The sequence below is a fragment of the Ascaphus truei genome, chromosome 4, assembly GCF_040206685.1.
Source record: "Ascaphus truei isolate aAscTru1 chromosome 4, aAscTru1.hap1, whole genome shotgun sequence".
Classification (NCBI taxonomy): Eukaryota; Metazoa; Chordata; class Amphibia; order Anura; family Ascaphidae; genus Ascaphus; species Ascaphus truei.
The window spans coordinates 263,690,281-263,712,759 of record NC_134486.1 but is presented as its reverse complement, the minus strand read 5'-3'; the positions used below and the strand labels follow the sequence as shown (position 1 = coordinate 263,712,759).

Here is a 22,479-nt window from a genome sequence, read left to right as displayed (position 1 = left end):
CCTCCCACATGTTTCGGACGAGTTCGCCCGAAACATTTTGGATGATGTCTTTTATGTTATGTTCTAGTATCTGTTTTATGTAGACTTAATAAATTGATTTTATTACCTACCTGGTGAGTCTGTCATCCCAAGGAGCAGCGCTGATATCGATCATTTTTTTCTTTGCTTACTTCTGGATGGTCACGCAGGAAGTGCGTCATTACCCTTTCAGGTATCACAAGCCCAGGAGACACAGAGGGGACGGACTCTTGTGAGCTGTGTGAGCTCCATCCGTGGGCTGCTGCAATTGCGGCCGCTGGCCCCACATGGGAAGCGGGTCTGCAAGTGGCCCTTACCCCGCATCTTCAAAAGGTCTTTTTTCCTGCTCCGCACATATCATATTTGGCTACCAGCTGTGGGGGTCAACCTTGAGTGGACAGACGGTTCCTTTGGATATAAGTAAGTGAATTATTTGCCTGGCAACACATAATTAAGGAAATATTTAAAAAGTAAAATGGTAGAAAAGGCTGTGGGGAGGTGAAACTGTAATAGAGAAAAACAATCATGCATTCCCCCCCCCCTGCCCAAAAAGAAAGCTTTAAAAAACAAAAAACAATCGTATTTAATATATAGAAAAAGGGGTTTCCCAGCCGTGCCTCTTGGACGTGTAGACACAATGCATTACATAATGAAAAAAACTCCATAGCACACGAAGCAAAGATATTTTGTATTAATCCAACATTTCAGTCCCAATGGTGTTTTGGTGCCATTTTTTGAGGTCATGAGTATATATAGTACTCTATGTACACTGCATTTTTTTTGTAACCCTGTTGAAGGTCCGTTAGGACGGAAACATCAGGATTTTTTTGATGATGTATTAATACAATAGATCTTTGTTTAATCGATTCGTGTACTCTGGAGCTTTATTTTATTTAGGGAGGGGAAACTGTAAACAGATTACAAAAAGTGAAGAGCGCCACCTTAATACTGTGACTGTGAAGAAGTGTTAATCAAATAATCAGATATATGTGAATAAACAGGTGAAATAAAGGGAATTTGTAAAGGTCACTTTGGGGTTACTGCGCCAACAGTGTCCAAGGTGCTTCTGTAAAGTCTTGTTGTCGCGATACATTGGAGTGCGCAACCCAAAGGAAATAAGATCAAAATATATAGTGTAATAAAGTCAAACGAGGAAATCGTGAATTGTGGAAGTGATATATATGCACTCACAAACTTGGGGTAAGTATTTTGCATTCAGAAAGTGTTTTCTTCACATGGACCCTGTGGGCTGGCAGATCACCAGCTGTCATCAAGGGAATGTAGAAATGAATTCCAATAGTAGATATCACAGAAGCTGTATGCCAGGCCCATAAGGGCACAGGAAGAAAAGGAGACAGTGTGTGTAACCTACAGTATAATAGGTAGTTAAAGTCCTCTACAGCATGCACTTACAAAGTAACAGGGATAAAAAGCACAAAGCACATCAGAAACTGGAGCTTGCAGGAGACAATGATACTCTGCTGTAGGTGATGTCGTCTGGCTCCTAACATCCCACGTCAATTCTGGTGGTTCGTCCATCACCACTTCTGGTCAGTCAGTCATCTGCATTCTAGCGTCTGCCATGAAACTTCCCAGAGACAATACCTCAATGTGTTTCGCAGAATAACTGCTTCATCAGGAGTCTTCCATTTGAAGAAAACACCTTCTGAATGCAAGATAATAATAATAATTTGTTCTTGTATAGCGCTGCTAGTTTTACGTAGCGCTTTACAGAGACATTTTGCAGGCACAGGTCCTTGTCCCATGGAGATTACAATCTTGTGTTTCTGGTGCCTGAGGCACAGGGCGATAAAGTCATTTGCCTAAGGTCACCAGGAGCCGACACTGGGAATTGAACCAGGCTCCCCTGCTTCACACTCCGTGCCAGTCAGTACTTTACTCACTGAGCTACTCCTTCTTCTATATACTTATAAACAAAGAATATAGTGGAGCACAGGGTGATTTTACTGATTTTACAGATAATATAATCAAGGTAATACAACAATATGAAAGTGCTGGTAATACTCATAGATTATAATGTTTAATTCCTAGATCACCATACACATACACAGCATGGTGCTCAAGGGGTAAATACCCCAGTCAAAGCCTAGTGCTGGTACAAAGGGGCTGGATAGGGATCTATATATATAAATATATATGTATAGATACTACTCACACGGCCCTGTGTGAGTGCCAGGTCCTTCAAGGGTTTCTTTACAGCTGTTTCTTGTTCCCTCCGTGAAGTGTGGTTGGAAGTTGTCCGCCCCCTTAACCACGATCCCACAGGAAATCCTCCCCCCATGATCGGGGTGAATGCAGAGAAAAAAGGTTCAGTAAAATGAAAAATATTTATTAAACACTCACAACTCCACACACACATATAAAAGTCCACATCAGCGACGGCAGGTTCTTTGTTGGCGTCGGTAGCAGATGGATCCCTTCATACGCGTCCAGGAGCAGGGCTGCAACATCAGCTGAGCGGGCACCTACATGGCAGCCTGACATACCAAGTGGCGACTCATGACAATCCTTGTAGATTTTACAGATAATATAATCAAGGTAATACAACAATATGAAAGTGCAGGTAATACTCATAGATTATAATGTTCCTTGTTATTTATTTATTTATAAAATATTTTACCAGGAAGTAATACATTGAGAGTTACCTCTCGTTTTCAAGTATGTCCTGGGCACAGAGTAAGACAAATAATACATGGTTACAAATACAGTTACATAAATGAACAGGGTATACATTATATACAAGACATTGCGTGCACAGTTAAAGAAAATATATATTATGGGCGTATGAAACAGTTACAGACCAGATTAAAATGTGAGACAGCCTTAGATTTGAAAGAACTTAAACTGGTGGTGGATGTGAGAGTCTCTGGTAGGTTGTTCCAGTTTTGGGGTGCACGGTAGGAGAAGGAGGAACGGCCGGATACTTTGTTGAGCCTTGGGACCATGAACAGTCTTTTGGAGTCTGATCTCAGGTGATGAGTGCTGCAAGTGGTAGGGGTGAGGAGCTTGTTCAGATAGCTGGGTAGCTTGCCCATGAAGAATTTAAAGACAAGACAGGAAAGGTTAACTTTGCGCCTAGACTCTAGTGATGACCAATCTAGTTCTTTGAGCATTTCGCAGTGATGTGTGTTGTAGTTGCATTGGAGAACAAAACGACAAATTGAATTGTAGAGGGTGTCAAATTTGCTAAGGTGGGTTTGAGGTGCCGAGCCATATACTATGTCTCCATAGTCAATACTTGGCATTAGCATCTGCTGTGCGATACGCTTTCTGACCAGGAGACTTAGGGAGGATTTGTTCCTGTAAAGTACCCCTAGTTTGGCATAGGTCTTGGTTGTCAGGGTATCAATGTGCATCCCGAATGTTAAGTGGGAGTCAAACCATAAGCCCAGGTATTTAAAACTAGTGACAGGAGTTAGGGTGGTGTTGGCGTTGGTTCTAATCTGGAGCTCAGTCACTGGAAGCTTTAAAAATTTAGTCTTGGTCCCAAATACCATTGTTACAGTTTTGTCAGTGTTTAAAAACAGTTTGTTTTGGGAAATCCAGTTTTCGAGTCTCAAAAAGTCAGACTGAAGTATGTGTTGAAGGTCAGAGAGGCTTTGGCTTTGTGCATATAGGATTGTGTCGTCTGCAAACATGTGTATTGAGGCTTCCTTACAAGCTGTGGGAAGATCATTAATGAACACTGAGAAGATTAGGGGCCCCAGAACAGAGCCTTGCGGGACACCACAAGTGATATCCAGGGGGTTCGAGTTAGAGCCTGAGATAGACACATGTTGGGATCTACCTGATAGGTAGGACTGAAACCAGTTTAAAGCATGCTTCCCTATTCCAGAGCTCTGGAGTTTGTTAAGCAGGATAGCATGATCAACTGTGTCAAAAGCCTTTGCAAAATCTAGGCATACTGCACCAGTGAGTTGTCCCCGTTCCATTCCACACTGGATTTCATTGCAAACTTTTAGCAGGGTAGTTTCGGTGGAGTGTTTGGGACGAAAGCCAGATTGGAATTGGCTAGGAAAATTTGTCTTGGTGTAGAAATCGCTTAATTGGGAGTGGACACATTTTTCCATTACTTTGGATAGAATTGGGAGAACTGAGATTGGCCTGTAGTTTGAGACAGTGTTTTTGTCCCCACTTTTGAAGATTGGGACAACTCTGGCAGTTTTTCCATGTCTTAGGGATATGGCCTGCAGACAGGATAGAGTTGACTATGGAAGCAATTGGTTTGGCAATGGCTGGGGCACCAAGTCGTAGGAACCTAGATTGTAGTAAGTCAGGTCCGCATTGGCTGCTTAGTTTTAGTTTGAGGAGCGCTTGTGTAATCTCCTCTTCAGATACTGGGCCAAATTGAAAATTGTGGGCAGTGTTGGGAGGGGGTGGGACTATGTGTGTACTCCCAGGGTGAGATTCAGATTTGTGGTTTGGGCTGTGTTTCGCTAATAAGTTAGTGGCACACCCCACAAAGTAATCATTGAATGCATTTGCAATGTCAGTGGGGTTTGTCAGAGTATTATCCCCCTTAGTGATATTACTTGGTTGTTGATGGTTAGGAGGCTGGAATATATTGTTGATAACCTTCCAGAAGTTAGCTGGGTTTGATGTATTTTGGTGGAGATTGTCAGAGTAATATTGTGCTTTTGCGTGCCTTGTTTGCCTTGTGCACATATTCCGCATGCATCTGTAGTGATTGAGATCCTTGGTAGTGCCAGTTACTTTGTAGCTTTTCCACAAGGTATCCCTGAGCTGGTAGTGTGCAATAAGGTCACTTGTAACCCATGGAAGGTGGGCCCCCAGTACCCTTATTTTGCGTAGTGGAGCATGGGTATCGCAGAGTTTTAAGAACTCTGATTGGAAATAGTCGAGCGCAGTATCAGGGTCGGGAATTAAATCGATTCTGTGCCATGGGCAGTTGGTAAGGTCATCCAGAAACTGTTGTGGGTTAAAGTTCTTAAATGTTCTGGTGAGGAGAACTCTAGGGCTTGAATAGGGAGGTTTAATTTTCCTTACACAGTACACTATTGCATGGTCACTGAAAATATCAGGAAGGATGCCAGAGGATTGGATTCTGCTGGGGTTTGAGGAGAGAATCCAGTCTAGCAAGGAATGGTTATGTGATTTCAGGTTTGTCCGTCTGGGTTGGGAAAAGAGTTGTGATAGGTTAAGTGACTTGAGTTGTATCTGGATTTTGTGGTTTTTAGGGTCAAGCCAATTGAAGTTGAAATCCCCAAGAACTAGCAGCTCACTCTTCTCATTCAGAGAGGAAATGGAGCCAAGAAACTGGGTGATATCAGTCAGGGATTGTAGAGGGGCTTTAGGGGGGCGGTAGACGCCAGCGAGCAAGATGGGCTTAGAAAAGGGGAGGCAGATTTTGCCAACTAGAATTTCAAAAGAGGGTGGGCTTGGGGGGCAATTTAACAGTGTAAATTGTAATGTGTCTGCAATATAAAATAACACTCCTCCTCCTCTCTTTGACCTATCTCTCCTAAAAATGTATCCCTGAATGGCGATATTTGCATCGAGGGTGGTTTTAGAGGTTAACCATGTTTCTGTAAGAACGATGGCTTTTGGTTTATGCATAAGGCACCATGCCCTTAGTTCGTCCAGTTTGGGCAGCAGGCTCCGAATATTTATATGGGCGACAGATAGCCCTTTTTTGAATTTAAAGGTGGAATTCTCAGGGGCATGGGACAGATTTGAAATGGGAGGACTTGGGTTAGGTTCAATATCACCTGCTAAAGAGAGTAATAGTATGAGCAGAAATGTGGGTAGTTGTTTGCAAGTTGTAAATTTGTGGTGTTTGCCATTAGAGTGAGCAGTGGTTGGTGTGCTGGTTTTTAGAGTTCTCCACCAATATTCAGTAGATAGTGCAAGGCTTTTGAGTAGTCCAGGGTGTATGGTGATGTTGGGTGTGGGCCAGGATGGAGGAGTTTGTAGTGGATAGAGGGAGTAACATCTCCATGAGGCCAGGAGAAAGAAAAATGTTACGATACATAGCAGGTTCATTATGCCAGAGGTAGGCAGTGCTGCATGGAGCTGTTGTGAGTGTGTGCAGACTAAACAGCAGGGGTGAGCCTGTTCCTTGTCAAGTGTTTTGCTGCATTGCAATGCTAGAGTCAATTCAGGGTTTCAGTGTTTTGTGCAGTCAGTTTTGGGAGAGGCTGCAGTGAAAGAAGTTGTAAAGGTTTGTGGGGTTAAATATGCAGGTTAACAAGCATGGGATCAAAGTGTGGTCATTTAAGCTCACCGTTTGTTGCCTTGAGTAAGAGTTTGTAGAAAGGATGCAGTCCCCAGTCACCTCTAGTCAAACTATAGTCTAACTATTATTGTCACTTAAAATGCATCACTCTTAAGATGCCAATGCAAGGGGAATCTGTGTTTTATACATCTAAAGCAGTCACATGACCCTCCCCCCGCCCCAATAAATCAGCTTGTTCCAGTTGGTCAATTAACAGCACAGAGTTAAGAGGGGGAAAAAAAACACCTTTTGATATTTAAACATACCAAACTTATCACTGCTTAAGGCCACTGAGTACATCTTTTAAACAGGACTTGCACATCAGGAACATACCAAACTTATCACTGCTTAAGGCCACTGAGTAAATCTTTTAAACAGGACTTGCACATCAGGAACATACCTGTGAATAGAATGCAATTAGATCCATGTCATATCTGCAGAGGTTATTGGTCTTGCATGAAGAAAGTAAATATATAACTATAGTCTAACTATTATTGTCACTTAAAATGATCACTTTAAATGCATCACTCTTAAGATGCCAATGCTACCTTGCCAATGCAAGGGGAATCTGTTGGATTGTCATGAGATGACATGAGAATGTAGATGCCGCTAATTTTTTTAAGATAACATTCAAAACTTGCAAACTTTTCACGAAAACCAAATTCTCTGGATGGTTTTAACTATGTTTTGTGGAACGAGGGGTCTACAGGCACCCGATTTTTTCTTTTGTTGTATTTGTAAAGTAATTAGCCAAACATGTAAAAGGGAAGGACAACAAGTATCCATTTGCTAATCAATTTCACAGGAAAATATTCAAAATAAAAACATTCATTTTGCACAGGAAGAAAATAAGAAAATGAAATTGACTTTAATCGTTACTTAACTTTACAAAGTACGACATTACGATTTGTACGATACATATTATTTATTTTTAAGTATAAATATAATTTGCCCACTATAGGGAGGTTGCTGCTAACATTGGGTGTCATCATTCAAATAAATAAATCTACAAATATTTATCAAAAATAAAGGGGACGGACAGTTTCCAGTTTCTTTATTATAACCCAAGATAAGCGCATGTTTCCCTGTTATAATGCCATAATAGAAGTAATACAAAGGACAAGTCCTGTAATTTAGTCTGAAATAGACACCTGATTGTGACTATTTATACCATACGGTATCTCAGCATGTGTTTGTCCTTTTTTATAGGGATTTATGTCACCGCGGATTTGTAACACACAGCACTTTGTTATGGGTACTTTATGTGCTGAATCTAAAAATAACAGTAAAAAGTAGTCTAGTCTGTTACTATAAATGCAGTACGTGTAAAATGGACGGTGCTCTATGAATGTATTTTATCATAACAACACGTGTTTACACGGGGATTAACCATTGTTATCACAACCATGTCATAAGCACAGCTGGGTTTGTAAAGGAAAAAAATGCTGTCTGCATCTGTCGCCTCTTGTAACCTTGTGGGTTACACAAGTAGAGGGAAGGAAGTTGCTTTTTAAAACCGTAGGAGGAACTAAAGATAACATGTTGATGGTGATTACAGCAGCAGGCTAAGTTGACTCCGGCATATTTATAGAACATGTCCTGTTTTATTTCTGACGCTTATTGTTCATTTGGTCAAATGAAGATGTCCTGTCACAAGGATCTGGGCCCTAGCTGGTGAATAACTACATTGATGTTGACCTTTCTTAAAGCATGGCTTTTACAATATGTCTAAGCGGCTCTATTAAGATCCATCATGTTAGAAGTCCAACTTCCCCAGGGAAAGAACTGTGGGTGGAATTTTCCATAGAAAGTGTGGAAATTTAAGGTACAATAGATAAAGACCTACAAAGGAACAGCTGCATCTCGGATTGACAAGTAGCTACAGCGATGAATAACCATGGTAACACGAAACAACACTTGGAGTCCCCATGCACATTGAGCCATATTTGATCAGCGGTGCTATTCCATAGTAGCGCCTGATGGCGTCTTTTGGAATAGCACCGCCAGGTACATATGAGATCCCTTATTCTGATATTTATGCAGTCCCTTCTGTTTCAACACCAAAGCAATTACATGGCATCAATATTTCAACAAGTGTTGGTAATAGATTTTGTTTTGATGAAACAGCAATGTGCATCTTCAATGTTACTTTACTTCCATAGCAACTAATGCCCAGGTGACTTTTTGCTGTCATTTGAAACTCTCTTGTGCATGCAGTTGTATATTGTACAATACCTGCTGCTACCGGGTCATCCTGTTCTCCTTCCCCTTCTGCTGTTTAGTCAAATGACAGGGCAAGTTAATATAATATACACAGGTCTCAAGTAATTGGATAGCAACATCCAATAATGACGGCGTAAGTCTTGTAGAGTAATAAACTATGTTTGTATTAAACTCTGGGTATCTTTATTTTTCCTAGATTTGTTGTATGATATTGAGGAGATTTTACATTTGAAGGAAGTGCGGGCAAGTGAGAGGTAATGGGCTAGAGAGAAGAGATAGGAATTGGGAAATAGCTATTGGTCATTGGGGTGTAGCATGGAGGAATTAAATACAGATAGTGATAGAAACCCTTGGAGGCTGGTATGAAATGTTACGCTGTTGTGTTAAAGACTCTTATACTGTAGCTTAGTAAATATAATCGGCATTTTTGACTTTAGAGACCTTAATTAAAGCAACAATAACCGCCACCACCTGCATGATGTGAAATTGTTTTATTTAACATTTTTGTTGGACAATTGGAGCCCTTCGTCCTAAAACACTCTTATTCGCTTCAAGTCAACGAAACTCACTTCTAACAGTAACACTTTTGTTTTTTACATATCACTAACAACCTATGTAAGAGCTGATTTAGAAATGAGTCCCTGCCTCTAAGGGCTGTTATATAGTGTCTGCGGCGTGCGCGCGCGTGCATGTTCGAATGCGCGTGTGCGTGCCGCATGCTTTTCGTAAGTATACTGAGAGCTGTGAAGGTACAGTGTGTGTGTGTGTGTGTGTGTGCGTGCGTGCGTGCGTGCGTGCGTGTGCGTGTGTGTGTGTGATTTATTATTAAAAAATAAAAAAAACATTGGTAAAAATAAATTTATTACATTTGAGCAGACACACAAATACATACACACATACACACACATGCATACATATATACACACACACACATATACATAATTCAGCGCCGGTAGCAGCGCGAAAAGATGATTTCCCTCATCTTCGCCGCTGTCTGTCGGCTCCCCGCTCCGCGGCGCCATTATGGAAAGGCTGACTAACGTGAGCCAACTAAAATTAGCCCGGCACTATAGAACGTGCCTAAGATCTTGTTATCTAGCTTCGGTGCCAGTGACACAGGCACATAAGGGAACTCTACTGATTGTTAAGGCAGCAGGCAGCCCATATCACCATTGTTTCTTCCCCCCTAACCCTCCCTCCCCCATTACTTTAAGAAATCACGTCTTGTCCTTTCCAAACGCTGATTTCTTTTTAAAACCTGATGTTCCATTCAGGAGATGTAAGTTTGGTGTTGTATCCAGGAGGTTAAAATGAAGCTCTCCCCAGAGCCCGGTATAGTTTAAAGGTTACCGTGGTAACTTTTTTTTTTAAAGACCACAACATGCTTAGGGGGTAAAATACTAACCTAATATGAGTTAATCTCGCATAGGCTTCTGGGGGACTTGCTGCTTTAGCATACTGTATACATGTTTTAATGAAAGGACATAAGCTTCACGCGAAGCACAGACTTTTCCTTGGGATTACCACGTTGGATTTCTGTTGGTTCTGCGCAAACAGTCCTGCTTCTGTGATCACATGACTCATGTAGTTGCACATAGTTACACTGACTCATGTGTCATAAACACCAACAGTGATATGAAAAGGTATATAACTCAGGGCAAATACCACCCACTACTGCAAACTGCTGCAAAATATTTACCATGGTATTCAATTAGCTAAACATATATGGAAATAGTGACTTGTAAAGTGTAATAATATAAGGTGGTTTGTGCTACTTTTTTATGTGCATTGAAAACCTATCCATGTATGTCTCTTTTTTTTTTTTAATGGAAGATTAGTTCTTTATTTTAATTTTTTTAAAGACTCTCTTCTTTTTTTTCTCCTAAAACACAAAAGAAGCTTAAAGCTTTTGGGAAACAATGATGAGTGTTGTTACAGTGTTGGAAAAGGATTGGCCTACAGTGAAGTGCAAAGCCATTACTTTCATGGCATTTAGTCCTCGGGAAATACGGGTGCCAAGACTGCCAGTTATAGTCTGCTAATTTCAGGCAGTGTACTGATTCTCAAGAGTGACACCTTGGTTTCTCACAACCCCAGGCTCGGTGTGTCCCAAAAATGTAGTATGATTACGAGTTAAAGAGGCAGTCCAAGCAGCTTCCATGTTTTAATATATGCAGCCGTTTATTACCTTTATTGAAAACTAATTCCCTAAATTGCCGATCAATTGGTTCTCCCGTGATCGATCAGCAAAATCCTGCTTCCGAGGGTTCACTAAATGGCTGCCTTTCAGTTTCAAAACAATCCTTCATTCAGTGCAGCTCAGCAGCTACAATGTATTCTTATATTACTATGGTAACATTATCTATTGTTACAGTTTGCACATGAAACTGCTGGGAATATTGGCAACAAATTATCACAAACAGGAAAGTGTTGCAAATATCTTGCACTGCTGGGAAAGTGTGTTAAAATCTGCTATAGAAATGAAAAGATGCTCCACATATGAAAACTGCAGACCAAGCAATATCCTACATGTGTGTGTTTTTTAAATAAATCCGTTCTGTACTATGAGAAAATATTTGTAGCATTTTTTTATAAACAACTCTGAATTACATTTTTAATGTAATAAGCATTTTTTTTGTTTCTATAGCAACCATTTACAACGTCACATCCTCATCCTCTTCGGAAAAAGTTTCTGGCACACCCCTTTTTCAACCCTGCCCTCTCTCTAGCAGTGCACCAATTGTATCTAGTGACTGCCTGGTCACATGCTCTTTCCCACAGAACTTTGCATCTTTAGTCCTCTTCTGCTGCACTGACAGCCATTTAGTGAATCCCCGAGCCGAATCTTCACCGATCGATTGGCAACTTAGCTAATTTCTTATCATTGTGTGGATTGCATTGATGCACATATTAAAGAAGGAAAAATATTACATGAAAATAAACGGCAGCTTGGACTGCTGCTTTAAAACTCATTCAATATGGCATTAAGACTTGAATTTTAAAATAAAAAAAGGTATTAAGTATTATCTAATACTACAGAACTTATTTATTTATTTTTTAAATACACATGTAGGATATTGCTTGGATTGCTCCTTTAAGAGCTGCTAACTTAGCTATTACAATGAAAACCATGGTGTTAAAGGATTAGAGGTGTCACTATGCATAAAAGGTCGAGAACTACTATAGGGGGAAAAAGCATGTTTTAAAGGTCTTTGCCAGATTTGACATACAGGTGTAGCAAGACGTGCTGTTTTTGGCACCGGTGCAAGCCGCAAGTCTACAACCGCGACTGCCCCGGTACAGGAGGATTATCACTGCAGGGGTCTGATCTGGGAACCTGGGCCCCATGCAGCATGACCGCGGCAGCACCATCTCTGGAGCTGCCGCTTTAAGTGTTTTCAGCCGCGGCTTTGCAGATAGCAAGTTTTGCTACATCTGTACATGCCTATAACACAAACACAGTGGCTCGGGTTACAGTACCTACGAACAGTGTCCCGCAAGTGATCCAAACAGTAAATAGGTGCAGTGATTTTAGCTTTCATTATTATTAATATTAAGTGATGCCTCTCAGTCAAATAGTTTGCTTGACCGGCGTTGCATATAGAAAAGAAAGTTATTCTGTGACAATATTGACGTGTTTTCATCAAAAAAGAAGTGGTCCCAGTAGCCATTACATGGATTTTTCAAATAAAATATTTGATGGTCACCCTGTCTACACAGACTGCGCCTTTAAATAATTACAAATAATCCAACACCAGCGCTCCTTTTCTGTTGCAGTCTAACCCCGTTTACCTGTTTCTTTTTGTTACTGTGCAGCGGTTAATAAACACTGGCTTTTCTGCAGGTACTCGCAGCCACTTCATGAAGAGATTGCCCTACACAAGCATTTGAAGCACAAGAACATCGTCCAATATATGGGCTCGTTCAGTGAAAACGGCTTCATTAAAATTTTCATGGAGCAGGTACCCGGAGGTATGTCTGCGCGTTTCATTTCTGAAGTGTGTGTGCGTGTGCTGTACGTCCACTTCGGCAGCAATCAGTAGAGAGATGGAGAGATAGAAAAGAAACACCGAGACAGGTCATTTTCATTAGTCTGAAGAGGCCCCATGAAGGGGCCAAAGCATGTCTAGAATAATTACAAAGTGAAAAACATCTTCGGTCACAGGGCAGCAGACCTACTGCTGTGTAAGATGAGAAAGGTAGTTATAACGCGGATTGGTGAATATGTATGCACGTGTGTGCGTGTACACATGTTAATGTATGGAAAATGCAGGGATTATTGGAGAGCCGTAAAACCTGACGTTAACATTTTGCATTGTGGTATAATCTTTTTTGTTGTGTCCTATCCGCATGTAATGGTACGACTAGCAGTCGATGTTATGTGTAATGTGATAAAACATGCAAAATGAGGAAAGGAGTATACATTGCATTATTTGCATACAAATGTAGATACATTGGTAACTGTATTGATTTGGGCAGTAAACACTATATTGTTGCTGCACTGCATGCTTCTGCGTGAATAACTGATTTGCTACAAGAGGTGCCTGCAATGCATTGCTCTTGCAGGCACCTCTGGCAAAAGAAGCGTTCTGTGTAGTATACATTTAGGGTGTACTAAAGCTTTAGCTGCAGGGAGTTTTGCAGAAAAGTAGAACTATGCATGTAAAGTAGTCTTATGGAGTGACAAGAGGACCTTGCATGTAACAAAAAAAGAGAGAGAGAGATCTTCATTAGTCGTTAAAATAATGTCCGCTTACCACAAGCCATCGGCCGGGACATTCTGTAGTACCGTGATATCCACATGCTTTTTTGTAAGACTAGAATTCATGTGTATTATGTAATAAAGCAAGTAAAATGGAGAGGGGGGGGGAATATATATATATATATATATATACTGATATATATATATATATATATATATATATATATATATATATATATATGAGTAGCTATATTGCTGACTATATGTGTGCACTGTGCAGTTCATTTTCTGCACTTTGTTTATTTTATACAAATAAATAACAGTTTTAAGATTATGAGGACACTTTTAAGTAAGGAACAGCAGGCTTGCAGGTTTTTAAAATAGGTGATACTGAGGACAATGTGTTGTTCATGCCTGTTTGCATTTGTTTGAACAGACTGTTAGGTTGCTACTGCCTGTCAGGTTGCTCAAAGGAATGAAGCGTTGCATTTTTCCGTTCTATCACAGGTAGTCTCTCTGCTCTTCTACGATCAAAATGGGGGCCCTTGAAAGACAATGAGCAGACAATTGGCTTTTATACCAAGCAGATTCTCGACGGCTTGAAGTATCTCCATGACAACCAGATCGCGCACAGAGACATAAAGGTTTCTGCAGCTTTATAGATTATTTTAGGATTGGCAAGAATGGCAAAATGTATAACATTTAGGCTTTTATGTATTAAAGCAAAACCGTGGAAATCTGGGGCAGAAAGTGCTCTAGATGTACGGTAAAAGAAAAATAAACCCTACAGTTTTCCCCCCAGCAGTGCGCTAGCCTTTCCTTAAATCATAATATCCTGATATTCCTCAAGTGCCATTCATAAATAGGGTTAATGAATAACGTTAATGGTATTTGCATTCAAGTTTTTTAAATGGTCAATAATTAATTGTTCCTCTAACTTTGAGTCAGTGGATGCTTCCTTTCGTATCGTAATCCAAGATTGCCCATTTTGCAATTCATGGGATGAGTAAAGTCATTTAGAATAATTATATTCACACATGTTGTGCTGGCTTTGCTGTGCTATACCCGGCAAGTGACTCCAGTTATTTAAATAGGTGGAAGAAATGTGTCAGGACCACTAACCAAACATTTTAATGATATGTGGCAATACCTGCCTTTCTTACAATACCCCAAAATGTTTATGTACTCTTTTTGTACTTTAAAAAAAAATTACATTTATTGTGTTTTTTTCATTCTTTTTGAACAGTATTTTATTATTAAATATTTTACCAGGAAAAATATACATTGAGAGTTGCCTCTCATTTTCAAGTATGTCCTGCGCACGAAGTACAGTTGACAACGTTAATTACAATCTACAGTTATGAATGAAATAGAAATAACTGTTAGTCCAGTTGCGGTAGTGCAGAGTAAATAAGTACTTCAGTATTAGGTGATACCTTTTTTATTTGGACTAATAATGAATATTATAAGACAAACGTTGGAGAGCTCCCTCAGATCAGCAATACTGATTTACACAGATTCCAGGAGCTTAACACAGAGGTAAAAAAGATAAAAATCGAAAACTGGACATGTGGAGAATTCATTGCAGAGGGTAAATACACAGACATGGCACTACATGGATGAAAGGGTTACTGAGAGTATGTAGAACCTGTACATCAGTGTTAAACTCATGGAGTCTCTGTAAATCAGTATTGCTGACCTGAGGGAGAGGGAGAGGGAGAGGGAGAGGGAGAGGGAGAGGGAGAGAGAGAGAGAGAGGGAGAGGGAGAGAGAGAGAGAGAGAGAGAGAGAGAGAGAGAGAGAGAGAGAGAGAGAGAGAGAGAGAGAGAGAGAGAGAGAGAGTCTTATAACAGGGAAACGCAATCTTTTCAGTTAGTGCCCCCCCATGTCTGTGCTCCACCTTGCCTGCACACCCCCCCCCCCCTCCTTACCTGCTCTTGGGCTCCACGAGTCACATGACGTCACAACGTGAGTTGCAGAGGCCTCGTGCCTCCCCCGGCATTTAATTTACATACCTGGGGAAGAACGCGGGGGCTCTGCAACCGCCGCCCCCCCCCCATAGAAAATCCGTGCACCCCTGCCTTATAATATCCATTGTTTGTCCAAATAAAAAGGTTTCACTTAATACTGAAGTACTTATTTACGCTGCAATTTACAGTTACAAATATGTATTATGTTTAAAAATGGGGAAACTATATTGATATTATGAACCTTTTAAAAGGAAAAAAAGGAAAACAAGGCGCTTCTATGTTGCCATGTTGGCGATGTTTCTATGTTTCCTTACATATGTTTTTTCCTTTTTGTGCAGGGCTTTGTGTCCTATTGGGAGAAAAGCACTATATAAATAAAGTTATTATGTATTATTAAACTTTCAGGTTTTTCTTAATTGCAGTGTAACCTACTTCTCACTATATTGAGTAGGGACCAATTTGTTTGGGTTATTATATTTTAAGTACCACATACCTTTTCCCTATAGTTTTCATATGGCTCTAGATCAGATTCATGGTACATTTAACATTTAAATTTCTTTTCATTTAAATTATGTTTTTTTTTTTTTTTAGGGCGATAATGTACTGGTTAACACGTACAGTGGAGTGCTGAAAATCTCAGACTTTGGCACGTCCAAGAGGCTCGCAGGAATCAACCCATGTACTGAGACATTTACTGGTAAGAGATTTGAATCCTCCGTCCCTGGTATACTGTACAAAAAATGCATAGCAGTGTGCAGTGATAAAATAATTCATACAAGAGGAAACAGGACGTCTTACATTTATTTAAGCATTTGTTAAAGAAAAGATTCCAACTTCGTTTGGACTCCTTTTGAAAAGAAAATGGTACTGTAAGAGGTCTTCTGGATCTACAACATTGTAAATATTGCTGATATTTCTGCCGTTGCTAGCACAGGAAAAAAGGGGGTGGTGATAGGGGGTGATCAACTATAAACCATACTAATTAACAAATGAAGTAATCAATAATTGTTATAAATGGGTGCAAACTGTGAACTGAAAGTGAATCAGTGAAATGGTGAGCTCACCAAGACAGTGTGCGCAAAGAAAAATGCACTTAAATGCACACCACTGAAATTCAGAATATAACTTTTAATAGTATTACTTAAAACATATATTACCAAATTGCTAGCGCACACCTTTCTCATGACCGCCACCAATATGTTACAGTAGGACTGTTTAGAAGAGCAGCACTGTTTATCTTAACATTGGTATACATTTCTGACAGAGATAATTCACTGGCTCTTTATTTAGCCCACACTATAGCAACTTTAAATTTGTATACTTCTTAACACAGTATGTAAATGCCAATGTATACAAGTATATTAAGCTCCTGTTTGCACCACTTTTGATTTAGCTAATAACACTGAAAACATTTATGAACGTCATTCTTAGTATACAAAAAACGTGTCACAGTAAATGTTGGAGCTGGAAGGAACCAGCTATTTCTGTTTCCGAATTTTCGCTGAATTTCATCTCTCCCTCTGCCACATGTTGATTTTCATACATTGATTTACTCTACATAAACATAAAAGGCGGTTTTGACAATCTCTTTGCAACACCATTAGCCCTAATCTTGGTGGTATACGTTATAGTAGGAAATGATTGTTCCTTGCTTGTAGCAGTGTCTCTTGGTTGAAGTGACAAAGTCTTGTGTTCCAGGCACTCTTCAGTACATGGCACCGGAAATAATAGATAAAGGTCCAAGAGGATATGGGAAGCCAGCAGATATCTGGTCCTTGGGATGCACTGTAATTGAGATGGCAACAGGGAAACCTCCGTTTCATGAACTGGGAGAACCACAGGCTGCCATGTTTAAAGTGAGATCATTTTGTTTGCAACACCAAATGTCAAAACATCATGAAAAAGTTGTGTTAGTGTGTTTTGTAGGCAAATAGCACAATTCTGTTTCACGTGCATAAAATGCTTTCTCAGACACTTTATTCAAATTACATTTTATTATGGTATTTTTTATGATATACAAACTGAATTGGAGATATTGTTTTTAAAATAGATTCGATTTTCTTCAAAACTCTATAAATTGTAGTTTTTCAAATCAAAAAGTTCTAATACTCAGCATTACCAAATACCATAACACTGTGAACAGTCTTTGTATTGAATGCATGGTGTTTGTGACACTAATGCTTGTTACATCTGTGAATTTAATGTTGGAATACAGTAGTATAAAAGGAAAGGGCATGTTTACGAGAACTGCATTAGTTACAGTGTTGCAGGTGAAAACAAGTTGGCTGAGGATCTCACACTTGTTGGTCGTTCACTAGTGCCATTGGGTTCATATAGCATTTAACGTTATTAAAGCAAAAGGGTAAAATGAAAAACTCAAGTTTCGGCCCAGCGTTGAGATTTATGTGAAATGTAAAGTTTAACATGGGTGATATCAGAATACTGTTTAAAAGGAAACTTCATACTTGTGTCTTCACCATTGAGTATCCAAATGTTCATCTAGGTTAAAGGATTTTGTGAAGTATAATTTCTACAAATTGAGATGCATTATTTAGATAAAGCTGGATGGCATTTCAACTTTCACATTCTACATCGAAGCTTTGATATACATCCATCCTCTCAAAATGTGAACATTTTCATAGTAATAAAGGCATTGTCATCAATGCAAAATTAGTCTTGTTGCTTTTGAATAGCTCCGGTCAGCTTCATGAATTATTTATTTTTTTCTTTGTCAATAACCCACTGACCATTTCACATTATTTTACTTGAATTAGTTTAAGTAACATTTTTTGCAGTGTCTTTGGTGGGGTATCTGCTCAGATTCTTTGACAAATGGAGCATTTGCTCCTTGTGACATTGACAAATATTTTGCAGATTATTAATGGTCAATCCTAGTGACAGTTTTGATCTGATGTAATCAATGAGTTGTTTTACATTCTTTTCCATACCATAGGTGGGCATGTTCAAAATACATCCTGAGATCCCGGAATCTATGTCAGCAGAGGCCAAAGCCTTTTTGTTGCAGTGTTTTGAGCCAGACCCGGTGAAACGTGCCACTGTTACTGAGCTACTTATTGACGAGTTCTTGAGAGTTTCCAGCAAGAAACGCAAATCCCATCTTAAACTTTCAGGTAATACAGAGTTCTGGTGAAATGATCTGTGTATATTATTGAACAGCATCCAGGGTCATATTTACTAATCACTGATAGTCTACAACTTCTTTGTTCTGGTGCCAGAAGACTTCTTTTTAGGCCATTAAGTGCCTTCCAGCACTGGTAGGTTCTTTATGGAGTAGTAATTTACAGAATAAGCCCCAATGTTCCACTTGGCATCTGTTAAGTGTGATGGAAGCAGCTTTTACGGAGTAATAAGTAGTAATACATATTTCAGTTCACTGATGCTGAAACAAAGTTCCCTGCACACAGTACTTATCTGTGTGATGTATACAAAATGTCAACATAGTCTTTGAGTTATCATGAGAACAAATGTGTAGATGAGGTTGCAACATCATCTGCCAGGCTCTCTTAAAGTAGCTATCCAAGCAATATCCCACATGTTTGTTTTTCTTAAATAAATCAGTTCTGTAATATTAGATAATATTTACTACCTTTTTTATTTTAAAATTCAACTCTTAATTCAATTTTTAATGAGTTTTAATATACTGCGAATCCTTTCATTTCTATAGCAGGCTTTATCCCACCTCCTCCAAGATGTTTGTAACACTTTCCTGTTTGTGATAATTTGTTGCCAATATTCCCAGCAGTTTGAGCTGTAAACTGTAACAATAGATAATGTTACCTTAGTAATATAAGAATACATTGTAGCTGCTGAGTTACACTGACTGAAGGATTGATTTGAAACTGAAAGGCAGCCATTTAGTGAACCCCGGGAAACAGTATTTTGTTGATTGATCACGGGAGAACCAATTGATCGGCAGCTTAGGGAAATGGTTTTCAATAAAGATAATTAAATGCTGCATGTATTAAAACAACAAAAATATTTATTTAAAAAAAAATGTAAGCTGCTTGGACTGCCTCTTTAACTCACTAGATGGCAATGTAGCTAAAGCACGTTGCTGATTTATATTGTTTTAATCCTTTTGCACTGTTCATATATTGTAACCCCTTTGCTGTCAGAGGGGCTAGCAATGTGTTGCAGGCCCGTCTGGCAGTGATGGGGTTAAGTTTTGATAGTGGCACCACTCAGCTTTATCTCCGATGATGCGGTGTTTGGCTATGCATGTCAAGTAGCCGCTGGAAATGACACACAGTAGTAGTGGCAATGGGTTGGATCTGCCGTACTAATCATGGTTGTGCTTGTGTTTTTTTCTTACAGCTCTTTCAGCTGGATCAAATGGTAAGGTTTACTACAATCATTTTCAACACATCATGTGTCGTAACTCCTTCAATACTAATAAAGATAAAACATATGCTGCTACTGATACATGTTTTTTTTTTTTAAATATTGTAGATTAATCAGGAGTTAATATCCTATTACACAAAATACTCCAAAAAATTGGTACAGTAGCTCTACTGAAATTATTGAAAAAATGCGTTGTGATACTTTCAGAAGAGTTAACCCTATATTCTATTTTGTAACCTTCAGCACTAAATTCGATTGTTCAGCAAAGTGATTCGAACCCAGGATTGCTAGATACTCGACTCGTCCATGAGAGGATTCATTTTGGGTGCATGTTAGAATTATGCATCAGTTGCGAGATTATATTGTGTGCATGCAATAATATTCGTGTCTCTAAATTTAGAAAGTAGAAAAGTCAGAAATAGTCTAAATAGTATTTGAAAGGGTTACTTTGTGTAAGTCTTGACATGCAGGAAAAGTAAGCCATAGGTTATTATTAGTAGTAGTTTGTTATTTTGCTCAGAGATGCAATACTAAAAAATTTCACGCAGAATTCACCAATGCCCTTAAGATCTTATAATTACAATGTTGCCACTTAAGACCTATATAAAAAGACCTTCAGCTTGAATTGGGCTAGTAAGGCTCGTAATATACTGTGTGCAGACATGCGCGCGCACGTGTCGCTCACTTTTTGTACGTATAGAGTCCGTGCTGCCGGGAGCGACATGCTGCGAAGGTAGTGTGTGTGTGTGTGTACGTGTACGTGTGTGCGTGTGCGTGTGTGTGTGCGTGTGTGTGTGCGTGTGTGTGCGTGCGTGTGTGTGTGTGTGTGTGTGTGTGCGTGCGTGTGTGTGTGTGTGTGTGTGTGTGCGTGCGCGCGTGCGTGTGTGTATGTGTGTGTGTGTGTAAAAATATGTGTTTGTGTATATATGTGTGTGTGTATAGATTGTGTGAGTGAATAATTACTTAAATAAGATTTTTAAAAGAAAAAGAAACATGTTTGATAAATATTTTTATTTTATTTGTGCACTTATTGACACACACACACACACACACACACACACACACACATACACACACACACACACACACATACATACATTTCAGCGACGGTAGCGGCGCAAATTCATTATTTTCCTTATCTGCCCCCCTGTCGGCCGGTTCCACGCACACTGCCGTGCGCGCGCGGTCCTGTTATAGAATGCCTGACTAACCTCAGCCAACTATAAATCCCGCGCATGCGCAGCAAGCGCACACACTATAGAACAGCCCTAACTCAGCCACTAAGTAGTTCAAAACCTGAGTCTATGAACTTATTTCTGGGGTTTCAAATAAACATCTAAATTATTGTATAAGCCATTCTCTCTTTGGTTCATTTACCAATAAAACACTTTCTAGGCGCTGTTGGTTATCAGGTCAGTGGAAAGTATGACTGCCTCCAGACTACACGCTAAAGGTTAACTTTTGGGATCATTTATTAACAAACTCAGGTTAGTCATTAAGAATGGGTGTGGTACAGATAGTCAAAAACAGCAGTACTAACCTTACTTATTTTAAACGTACAGGGTAAGTAGCACTGCACCTTATCCATAAAGACAATTCTTTTGTCATATGTTGAAAAACAACTGTAAGGTGATTTTTTTTAATCCTTTCTGGTTAGAGCAAATACGTGTCAAAATGATATTTTGTCATATCAATTAATTGTCATGTAGTAATGTGCTTGATTTTTGTACATAGTATATTTATTCTGGGACGTTCCATATGCCTACAGTTAAATGTGCTCACTGTACACTTATATATTGCTCCTTTTTGCACACAGAGTATCTTCGAAGCATATCCTTGCCAGTCCCTGTGATGGTGGAAGATACGAGCAGTAGCAGCGAATACGGTTCAGTTTCCCCTGACACAGACTTAAGATCAGAACCATTCATTTTCAAAACAAGAGCCAGGTCTTGTATAGAAAAGGATGGAAAAATTCCAAGAATCCTTTTTCTGGGGTAACGTTTCAACTTCTTCTACACAGTCTCATTTGCGCAAAGTTGACTCGCGGATTGTCTTTTTTTATTTCTTTTTAATGAGCATTTCCTTTTCTTTATCAGCCAATTCATCACTCACAGGCAAATCTACTAATTCATATATATGAGCAGACGTCCAATTTCCCTTCATTTTTATTTTAACATGGATGGGAAGCAAAGGGGTCTCCAGAGCTGACCCACTGTAGTTTCAGCTACAGGGACCACATGGTCCCTGAGATACATACCTGTACATGTAGCACTAGTACTGTCCCTGCCAAGGAAAACACAATGGTGGGTGGTCTCCCGCATTACTGGGCCAATAGGAAGCTGCAACATCATCAGCTGCAGCTTCCTATTGTAACTGCATGACGAGGAGGATTGGACTATGTGGAAGTAGTGGTGCTACCGTTGCTGGTACACATCTTGGGAACAAGATGTTGCCGGAGCTGAAATGAATGTAGAACAAGCATGTCAAACTCAAATGCCAACAAGGGCCAAATAAACAAGGTTTAAGTCTAGGTGGGCCGCAAAAAAAAACAACTTAAATTTTCATAGAAACGTAGGTTTATTTCGAAAAGTAATGTGTGTGTGTGTGTGTGTGTGTGTGTGTGTGTGTGTGTGTGTGTGTGTGTGCGCCTCACTAACCGAACCAAAAAAAAAGCCAGACGTGAATGACTTCTGAACCCATTAACCAGTGTCAGGATGCCCCCTCTTAACAATTTCCAAAGCAGCAATCCCGCCTGGGATCTTACCTGATCCGCAGTCCCTCAAGGTACTATACTGGAGAGGAGGTGTTCCCTACCTGTCTTCCGATGTCTCCCATGTGAAACTTGAGTCAGATCTGGAAGAAAGCAGAATAGGTTATTTCGGTGTAGGTATAGTGCAGTTAAGATAAAACAGAGAGAGTGGGTGAGGGTGACAGACAGAGGGTGACAG

At 39.7% G+C, this 22,479-nt stretch overlaps 1 protein-coding gene across 2 annotated transcripts in view; it reads left to right on the top strand.

The window, feature by feature from the left end:
* MAP3K5 (mitogen-activated protein kinase kinase kinase 5) overlaps positions 1–22,479 on the top strand; it is a 192,502-nt gene that overhangs the window by 142,835 nt on the left and 27,188 nt on the right. For both annotated transcript variants that reach the window (XM_075597435.1, XM_075597436.1), the window contains 7 exons: positions 12,342–12,469; positions 13,707–13,843; positions 15,761–15,866; positions 16,868–17,025; positions 18,123–18,300; positions 19,505–19,525; positions 21,348–21,525. In XM_075597435.1, coding sequence (XP_075453550.1) covers positions 12,342–12,469; positions 13,707–13,843; positions 15,761–15,866; positions 16,868–17,025; positions 18,123–18,300; positions 19,505–19,525; positions 21,348–21,525 — 906 coding nt within the window. The remainder of the gene's footprint in view (positions 1–12,341; positions 12,470–13,706; positions 13,844–15,760; positions 15,867–16,867; positions 17,026–18,122; positions 18,301–19,504; positions 19,526–21,347; positions 21,526–22,479) is intronic.